The 10498-nt window shown below is 50.2% G+C and overlaps 1 protein-coding gene across 1 annotated transcript in view; it reads left to right on the top strand.

Moving 5' to 3' along the window:
* Positions 1–8849: 8849 nt before the first annotated feature.
* LOC104393095 (chromosome unknown open reading frame, human C11orf73) overlaps positions 8850–10498 on the top strand; it is a 10555-nt gene continuing 8906 nt past the window's right edge. The window contains exon 1 of the mRNA XM_010002556.1: positions 8850–8882. Coding sequence (XP_010000858.1) covers positions 8850–8882 — 33 coding nt within the window. The remainder of the gene's footprint in view (positions 8883–10498) is intronic.

Below are 10498 nucleotides of genomic sequence, written 5' to 3'. Positions count from 1 at the left end.
CGCTATTGCCAGCATCTTGTCAGGCTGCAACCTCAGCGGCTACCGCAGCCGCAGCGCTTGTGTTGTCCTTACTGAGGGACCAGGATCTCACTGGGGATCCACATCCTGGGCCTGTGCTGGTCCCTGGGAGCACCAGAGCTACACCAGAGCCTGTGTCATAGGGAGGAGCTCTGACAGCCCCAAGATGCTGGCACTGGCATTTCTTGGGCTGCAGCTCACCCTGTTCACGGCCCTCTTTGGGCTCAGGGGGCTCCAGGTAGGTGACCCTGCAGTGCAGCCCACTGTGCTGTGGTGTGGAGTGGGGCTGGCTGGGCTGGGCTGGGGAGGTGTGGAGTGGCATGGGGGGAGTCGGCGTGGGGCTGGGAGCTGCTCAGGAGGAGCAGGCGGGAGGGGCAGGCTGGTGAGTGGCCCTGGCCCTGAGCTCCCCACCCGCGGCCGGCACCCATGGCAGCCCTGACCTGGGGATGTGCTGGGGGCTGCTGGCTCCTCACTCTGTCTCCTCCCTCAGTAGCTTCTTCCCAGTCAAGAACAGGAGAGAAGGAACCTCTGCTCACCTGGAAAAGGCTGTGAGTACAGGGGGAGAGCCCAGGTCCTGCCCTACACTCTCACCCCGTTCCCTGAACCTTCCTGTTCAGGGCATCCCTGTCCCCCAGGCAATGAGGAGCTTATGCCCGAGGGCTCTAGTGGAGGGACCGGGGTGCAGTGCGGCCTAATTCTTCTCCCCTTCTGCAGGGCCAGCAGAAAGGTGCCCAAGAGGGAGCTGCAGACCCAGAAGGCTTCCAGGAGCTCTGTTTCCACCGTGCCCAGAAGCCCTGTGGTTGGAGAGCATTCCCTGCCCATGCAGAATTCAGAGGCACCAAAGAAGGAGCTGCAGGTGCCAGTGGAATCAACGAATGAAACTGACACCGTGGCCGATGTACCTGCACCCAAGACCCGTGCCCCGAGCCGCATCATGAGCATCAGCATTTCCACGGACATCTCCAGCCTGGAATTGCTGGTGGAAGCCACGGACGAGGAGATCCCCGAGGAAGCGCAGATGAGCCCTGCTGATATACAGAAGGCCCGCAACAGCCCTATACCGATTTCAACACATATGTGGCATCAACTCCTGGAAACCTACACGAACACATATGATGATGAACATGAATGTTGCAGGCGGTCCCGCAAGCGCCAAGAGACATTGGGGGCCCCTAGTGAGATCCTCCCTGGAGGACCCTCCTTCCCTCCCAGCAGGATGGCGGGGCAGATGAAACAGGAGGTGCAGCAGGACAGGCTGCAGCCCCAGGGCCCCATCACCAAGAAGTCCAGGATCAGGCGCCTGCGGGAGGGCTGTGCCCGGCTGTGGCGCTGCCTGAAGGGCCGGGGGAGGCGTTACTGCTGCTGCCTGCCCCCAGCTGTGGAACAGTGATCCACGCGCCGTGGGGACCACCCATACCCCCAGCCAGGCTGAAATGCTGCCACTGGTGATGCTTGTTGTGCAGCTCAGCCTGGTCTCTCCATCCAAGGGGTAACGGGGCTCCGGGGAGGTGACACTGCACAGTGCTGCGCCGTGGTGTGGAGTGGGCTTGGGTGGGCTGGGCTGGTGTGGCATGGGCTTGGGTAGGGTGGGGTGGGCTGGTGTGGGGTGGAGTGGAGTGGGGAGAGTTGGTGTGGGGCTGGGATTTGCTCCCCTCTCACCCAGCTGCAGGGAATCCTGTAGAAGGCAAGGAAGAAGTCAAGGGTCAGCAGAAAGAGAGCCAGGCGGGAGGAGCAGACTGGTGAGTGGCCCTGGCCCTGAGCTCCCCACCCAGGGCCGGCACCCATGGCAGCCCTGAGCCGGGGATGTGCTGGGGGCTGCTGGCTCCTCACTCTGTGTCCTCTCTGAGCAGCTTGTCCCCAAGCAGATGGAGGAGTGAAGGAACCCTGAGAAGCCTGGAGAGCTGATGAGTGCTGGGGAAGACCCCAGACCCTGCCCCAGACTCTCACCCTGTGCCCTGAACTTTCCCATTCTGGGCAGCCCTGCCTGCTGCCTGAGGAGGGGGTGCTGCCCAAGGGCCCCAACAGAGGGGCCCGGGTGCAGTAGGGTCACTTTTCTCTCCTTCTCTGTAAGGCCACCCTGGAGGTATCAAGCCGGGAGCTGCGGACCACCATGGACTCCCCAGACTGTTGGCTGGCCCAGTGCTGGACCCAGGACAGGTGATTTTCTGTTACCTATCTCTATGACTTTTCTTCTCCTGTTCTCTGTCTCTTTCTCTCACTCTCTTTTTTCCTTCCCAATATCATTAAGTAATGCAAGGCCTATCACGATTTTTTTTGTCAGGTTGTGCATCTTGAACAGATCTGCTTTGTGACTTTGGTGATGTAAAGAATCAGTCTTCAAGATTGCACATGCTGAGATAGTAACTGAGGTGTCAGTCTTCCTTATCTAGTCTTAATTCACCATTCCCTGCCCTTGCAGAGTTCAGAGTCACCAAACAAGGAGCTGCAGGTGCCACTGGAATCCAGGGATGTAACTGACACCATGGCTGTTGAACCTGCACATGAGACCCGTGCCCCAAAACGCACAGTGGGAATCAGCATTTCCATGGTGTGGCATTCAGGATGTACAGTGCTTGTCTCGAACAATCCAAGAGATAAGTGATGGTCTTTGGCACTCAGGATGTCTTTGGCCTTGGGAACCTAAGGAAATGTATCTTGTTTGGGCATCCAAGGATGAGAAGACTGGAGAATGTAACTACCTGGTGCTTATAATGCATAAAGGCATAGTGTAATGCATAAAGTCATAACATAATGAATAACCAATAGGAAAGTAAAATCTGCCGTGTGAACAGTGATGTTTAGCCCCTCACATCAGGCATCTGTCCGCATGCACAGCTGCGTGGACAGTAGCTGAAAAGCATATAAGAAGTAACTGAACTAATAATAAAGTGGAACGATATGTAAAATCATATTGGTTGACGTGTTGTTACTTGGCCCTGCTCCTGATTGGATTTATTACAACATTCTACAGCTGGCACTGGGAGCAGAATATCCAGTGATAACCAGGCCTTGATATAAAACCCACCAACTTAGCAGGACAAGACAAGGAGTGCCAGTCTCAAGCCACTTCCTAGGACCAAAACTCCACTGCAACAAACTAATCCTGTGGTGCCAGTTGACTCAACCTCCTCTTTTGTAATGGCTGATCTCATCAATTAGCCAAACAAGGACTACATAGCCCCTGGCATCACACCTGCCCCTGCTATCATGGAGAAGATAAAAGGATTTTCTCCCCTGTTCAGGGAAAAAGTGGGGGTGCAGTGGGCAAGAACTGTATGAAAATCTGGGACACTATGGGTGCACTGGAAGCACTTCCCCACCAGGAACCACTTGCCCACTGACGACATTGCTGGACTGTGGGTGGTAACTATGCTCTCGCTTGCTGTCCTCTATCTCTCTGCTTTCCCTTTTCTTTTCTGTCTCTGTTTTCCTCCCTGTCTTCTTTGCTCTAGGGACTTTCATTGTATTACTGCAATAAAAGTTTGTTGTGTGCATGACATCTGACCTCGTTTGTGTCTTAATTTCACCATTTGGGATCACCTTTATAAAAAATTGCCATGTATCCGAATACTGGATCGTGACATTAATTGGCGCCACGGACAGGATTGGATCGTGACACACGGACACCTCCATGCTGGAAATGGTGGTGGCAGCTGAGGAGGGGCAGGTCCGCGGTCACAGGGAGAAGAAGGCACAGAGCCCTGTGGATGTGCAGAGGTCCTGCAAAAGCCCTATACCCATATTGGCAAGTACCTGGAATCAACTCCTGGCATGAAACAATGAGATCCAGGCTGGACACGCATGGTCCAAGCAGATCCACAATGGGCACGGGACACTGGCTGCCCCTAGTGAGATCCTCCCTGGAGGACCCTCCTTCCCCCCCAGCAGCATGGAGGGGGGCCTGGGGGAGGCGTTACTGCTGCTGCCTGCCCCCAGCTGTGGAGCAGGGATCCTGTGGGAGCAACAGTTCCCCAGCTACTCAGTGGCTGTGGGGTGCAGGACTGGGAACATCTCAGAGTCGGCCCCTATGAGTGAACACTCAGGTGCTTATGCTAAAGGGCCACTCTTGGAAGCGGAGCTGGATGGGAAACAGACCCATTCTGCCCCTTTGCTATGTACAGGCCTCAGCTTTGTGCTCCCTCAGTATTATGTGGGCCTCTCTGAAAGCTTTTTGCTTGGAGGGGGTCACACCAGACTTTTGCTGAAGAACTTAAGGCACTGGAGCTCTCAAGATAAGTGGGTGAGCACAGCTTCAGTTTGTGGACAGGTATATGTTAAAATATTAAAGGTTTTGGAAAATATTAAACTCTTCTTTAAATTCTTTTGCAATTATTGTAACTTTACTAGCTCTGCATATTCCAGAAATGCAGAACAATTTGATTTGTCCTCATTTTTAAATCTAGAACTAGGCAACTTCAGGAAGAAAACACCACAACTTAATAAATGCACAACTTCTACGTTCACTAGAGCTTTATAGATCTGAATGCTGACAAGGAGGTTTTTCCCCCAAGTGGTGTACGCTCAAGACACTATTAATCCTAAAAGCAGATGAGGTTGGCTGTTGAAAAGAGAATTTTTTCTTCTCTGGGGCTTGCTCCACCTCTGCTTTTGCAACTTCACATTCTCTAGTTTTCTCCTCCATTAACCCCTTGAATCCATCCAGCTTTCCACGGGCAAACCTGCTGGAACATTTGTCTGCATTTTAAAAGCCTAGTCTTCAGCACATTCATAAGTTAATACAGAAGTTAAAGCTGACCTCAACTGTGTCAGGCCTCTCTCTAGTCAAGCATCACCCTCCCTTTCCTTCCTCAGAAGCAAAGCAGCTCACTTATCAGAATGTACCACTATAAATGCCCCCCAGAAAACCCCATGGCTGAAAAATCCCTAGCGCTTTTGTATCCCACTTCACCCTCAGCACTGGACATGGGAAGCCACAGAAGACTCAGTCAGATGGCTGCTGTAAAGCAGTTACTGAGGCTAAATGGTTCCAGCCTCCAAGTGTTCTCAAGATACTTCAGCTCAGCTATCAAACAGTTTCCTTGGAGCCTGCAGGAAGCCTGAGCACTCCCACTGCCTTTTTGGAGTGCTGTCCCAACCACATCCCTGCTCCCCCAAGGTTTCAGCCTCTGCAAATCCCAGACACTTTCCAGAGAATGAACTACGAGGCACTCAGGCCATCACTGTAGCATAAATGCTGGTTCATACCGTGCCAGCAGTTCTGCAGATGCAGTATGTAACTAGTTGAGCTTCACTAAATGTTACTAAACTTCTTCCTCACTCAGGCACACCCAGCTGCTGTGCAGTGTCTTGCACCACTTCCAGAACCACTGACATTTCAACTGGATGCTGACAAGTTACACACAGATTATCACTGTTAATGATGCCTGCCATCTTATCCACACCTCCCCCTTTCATTGTCACCAATTGTACATATCTAAAAACTATATGAAATGGCATTCATTTTAGAATTCATTATTCCTAGGAGAAGTAATAACAGTGGTGAGGCTATTTGTGCCCGGCTCTGGCGCTGCCTGAAGGCCTGGGGGACGTGTCACTGCTGCTGCCTGCCTCCAGCTGTGGAGCAGGGATCCACGTGCCGTGGGGACTTCCCACACCCACAGCCTGGCTCAGATGCTGCCACTCGTGATGCTTGGGCTGCAGCTCACCCTGATCACGGCCCTCTTTGGGCTCCGGGGGCTCTGCATAGGTGATGCTGCAGTGCAGCCCACTGTGCTGTGATGTGGAGTGGGGCTGGCTAGGCTGGGGAGGTGTGGAGTGTCATCCCGAGTCCTGCACTCCATGGCCTCTCCTCAGCTGGGGAAACTGTTGCTCCAGGGCCTTTCCAACCCAAACCATTCTATGATGCACAGAGCCAGCTGAGCAGTTCTCAGTTCACAGCACAACAGACATGAGGTGGCCAGCTTGACAGACCAGCACGGCGGGCTTGCCTGGAGACCACAGCCTCCAACTCAGCTTTGCTGCCCAGCAGGCTTTGTGTGACCTGCTCACAGGACAGGAAGGGGGCCCTGCAGACAATGTCAAGCAGTTGGCCTTCTAGTGCCAGTAGGAACACCTTGAGACAAAGTAGTCCCCATCATCTTCCTGAACCGCTGTCAATTGTTAAGTATGGGAGAAGAAACAAGTGAATTGGGGGAAGGGGAAGAGTCCCTTTAATGAATATTTATCCCAGAATGTTAGGGGTTGGAAGGGACCTCAAAAGATCATCTACTCCAACCCCCCTGCTAGAGCAGGATCACCTAGAGTAGCTCACACAGGAATGTGTCCAGGTGGGCCCAGAACTGGACACCATATCCCAGATGTGGCCTCATCAGGGCAGAGTAGAGGGGGAGGAGAACCTCTCTCCACCTACCAGCCACACCCCTTCTAATCCACTCCAGGATGCCACTGGCCTTCTTGGCCACAGGGGCACATGGATGGCTCATAGTCATCCTGCTGTCAACCAGATCTGACTTTCAAACCAAAACCAAAACAAGCCCAGGGGCTTGGAGCAATGGAAGGCTAAAAACCCCTTTCAATCCCCACAAACCCAAGCTGTAAGGGGACATGAGGCACTGCTAAGGAACCAAGAAAAACAGCAAGATGTTTCTCCTACATCTCACAGTTCCTAACCCAACTCAAATGAGAAAAGAGACTCTGAAGCCTTTTAAACTCATTCCAATTAGAGAAAGGCTTCTTCTTGAATTTCTAAGCCAAATGATTGAGCTGTTTCCAGGGGCTGTAATCACATTAAGAGGTTTCTAGACAAAAGCTGTTCAGTTTGTTAGAGTTGTGCCTCACTGGACTATAGTGGTTTGAACCAGCAAAAGCAAATTTGGCATCAGCCAGGCACTGACCAGCCATTACCCTGCTCCTTTGGCCTGTCTTCCCTTTCATTCCCTCTCATCAGAGACCTTACCCAGATGTCCCAGACTTGGAGTAGGGATTGGAAGCCCTCACGCCCCTCCTGAGAGTGAGCTCTGAGCCAGCATCTCCACTGAAGCAGCAGGTGTTCCACCTCTGCACTTCATGAGAAACACCTAGATGTTGACCTTTATGTTTTGTGTAGGTGATGGCAAGAGCTGTTTTCCAGCTTCTGCTGCAAGCAGCAGATATTCTTCAGGGCTTAAATAGCTGATGGGCTGCTTGCAGCACTAGCAAGGCTTGAAGGTACAAAGCATATGCCTAGAAAATAAGTAATGAGCATCTATTATTCATGGTAGAAAAATGCATTAGAACAGTAGCATTCTTTTGAAAAGCTTGTCATTAACTTACATATCTGCAATGATGCTGTTCATCTGGGCTTATAAACTTCAAAGAATCAGTCTTTTTTTTTTTTTTTTTTTAAATGAAGGAAAAGGTAGGATGGCACCTCCTTTTTATGTAGATTAGTATCTGTGAAGTGTCTTTGAGGGAGGCCATGCACAATTTATTAACTTGCTGATTAATGGATAAAATTTTAAATAATTACTTTGCATAAATGAACAGTTACTTTCCATTTTATTTCTTTTCTGATCTTCTTGAGTGGCTGGGTCATTGCTGACCATAATTATGTGGGAGCTCTGGGCTTCTGTATCTGCTTAATTAATCCTGTTCTGAAAAGACATTGTATAAACCTGAACTACAGGCTGTATTTTCCCTTAGAGGAAGTCCTCATCAACGTCACACTGTTTATTATCTCCTGGTTCATTAATCTTGTTCTCTCTTGTACTTTGTGTCTCAGCTACCACAGAAGGGGTGTCAAGAATCACACAGAATTGCTTTGTGCTAGGGGGTGCCTTGAGGAAAGGGAGTAATGGATTCAAACCACCTCAAACCAAGGAGAGCCCAGAAACCATATCTTCTATTTCTGAACAAGTGAGCTACCCTGGAGGCTGCTGGACTGTCTGTCTTGCCTTCCATCCTTCACAGAGTCATAGAATCATTGCATTTGGAAAAGACCATCAAGAACATCAAGTCACCATCAGCCCTACACCCCTGTGATCACTAAACCCTCTCCCGGAGCACCACTTCTACTCATTTTCTGAGCACCTCCAGGGACAGTGCCTCCACCACCCCCCTCGCTTGCCAGCCTGTTGCAAGGCCTCATCACTCTTTCTGGGAAAATTTTTTTCTAATATCCAGCCTGAACCTCCTCTGGTGCAGCTTGACCCCATTCCTTCTGGTCCTATCGCTGGTCCCTCGGGAGAAGAGGCCAACACCCACCTCACCACAACCTCCTCTCAGGTAGTTGCACAGAGAAGTAGAGAAATGAGGTCTCCCTTCAGCCTCCTCTTTTCCAGGCTGAACTGCAGCAGATACCTCAGCCTCCCTTTCTTTCCTTGCTCAGTGACACCACCCCCCATAGGATGTTCAGCCCAAAAAGTGCCCTCAGCATGCTGAATACCAAACAAATAAAGGAGTTACTGCTATATAGGGCCATTCAGACTCAACCTTGCACACAGGGTTTTCTGTTCATGGGCTCAGGGCAGAGCATCAAATGCTCCTGGAAAGACTGACCTTGTGCAACCATTAAAGAGATGTGGGAATGCCAGGAGAGTCAGTTACTTCCCTGGGTAGCCTTGGGAGCTTGGAGATCATCTCTGATCTGGATACCTGATCTCTTCCCCTCTGTTTACGTCTCAATGTTCTTCTACTAGGTTCCTTCTAGGAGGAGGCAATATTTCAGCTTCCAGTTTCATGGTGACCTTCCTACTAGTTTCAAAACGAAGTCAGGAAGCTTTGCTTAGACACAGAAATTGCTGGTTTCGCCAATTCCAATTGATTTCCTACTTTGGTTTAATAATACATTGCTTAGGTTTCAGTGCTTAGACAATACATTTATTAACTGGAAGATGCACCAAGGATGTCTCATTGCTGGCTGGATTGTCTTACTGTGAGGGTAAGGAATGACACAACTAGGATGCTCAAGAAATTGCAAGTAGTGTTCTTCGAAGTAGAACATACTGAAAATATTTTCTGGTCAAGGAGAGATGCATCTGCTATTTCTGAGATTTCCTCATTAACTCTGCATGTTCTAAAGGGTAAAATCAAACTGAACCTAATGCTTATATGAAGGTTTGCCTTTATTTTTTGAAAACTAAGCATGGGATATGAGACACAGGTGGGATACCTTTACCTTTTAAATTGATATTAATATTAAAGTTGTTGAAAAATTGCTTTCAAATAATATAAAGCTGCTTTAGTGAAATAAAATATGGCTAAGTCTAGCTTTAAAATTTGGGTGGTAAGTGAAATCAGCAGCAATGTTGGCTGAAACTGCCCTGTGGAAACCTCCCATTTTCAGTTGCTTATTTCTTTAACCAGATATTTATCCAGAAGATGCATTCGGGTAATCTGTTATATCCAAAATTGGGAGAAATGAGAATAAAGACTGGGATTTGGGGTTTAGGGAATTGTGAGAAATGCTACCAGGAAACTATATAGGTAGCAGGTAGTCAGTGGAACAAATGAGATTCCCAGGAATAAGAATGAAAGGGACAGCAGAAAGACAGAGGCTAAAAGCGATACAGAAGGTGATAGATGTGAATAACTGAGAAGTTTGAGGAATCCAGGAGGGGTCCTGGAAGCACAATCTGGATGAACAAAGCAACTGGAAATGGTTGTAGAGGTTAACAAGATGCTGTGAGATAACTGATTAGGAGAGAGGACTGGACAGAGAAAGAGGCTGCAAGTTGGCCAAGGCTTCTCAGGACTGCAGGTAGGTCTGGAGAAGGAACCTGAAGCAGAGACAGAAGAGGGGACTGAGCCCAAGGGGAGTGAGCAGATGTTTCCATTCACTAGGTTCTTTCTTTTAACCTGGCACACAGCACAAGCCGTGTCACTTATCACCTCCTAGCTGTGCAAATGTCTGTGGAAAGCAAGCACAGGTTTCCAGGCACCTTCCACTGCCACATGGCACAGACTTACGGTCTCCTATTGCTGACATGACCTTTCCCTGTTTTTGTAAAAGCTGGAAGGTGCTGAGAGGCACTGGCAGGCATAAAGGTAATACAGCACAGCAGGGACTGTCTTTGGCTTTGCCCTTGGAAAACCAGACTGAGGGGAGATCTTACTGATGCCTGCAACTGCCTAAAGCCGTTAATCACTGAATAGGTAAATTAGGTGATGGGAGGGGGGTTTAGGTTATGGTTGGACTTGATGATCTTCAAGGTCCCTTCCAACCAGGGCGATTCTGCTCTAAAGGGTGGGTGCAGGGAGGATGGAGTCAGACTCTGGGCAGCAGTTCCCAGTGACGGGACGAGGGGCAGTGGGCACAAGCTGGAATACTGCAAGTTCCACGGAAATATGAGGAAAAACTACTTTACAGCGAGGCTGACCGAGCCTTGGGACAGGCTGCCCAGGGAGATGGTGGAGGACCTTTCTCTGGTCTCCGTTCCGCGCTCCCCAGGGCGGATCAGCCCCGCCTGACTACATCTCCCGTCATGCCCCGCGCGGCTCCGCGCCTCCCCGCATCCTCGTGGGCGCGCAAAGCACCACGGGA

The sequence above is a fragment of the Chaetura pelagica genome, unplaced genomic scaffold (assembly GCF_000747805.2).
Source record: "Chaetura pelagica isolate M959 unplaced genomic scaffold, ChaPel_1.0 scaffold388, whole genome shotgun sequence".
Taxonomy (NCBI): Eukaryota; Metazoa; Chordata; class Aves; order Apodiformes; family Apodidae; genus Chaetura; species Chaetura pelagica.
Note: the sequence above shows the minus strand (reverse complement) of the source record. Positions and strands in the feature narration are given on the sequence as shown.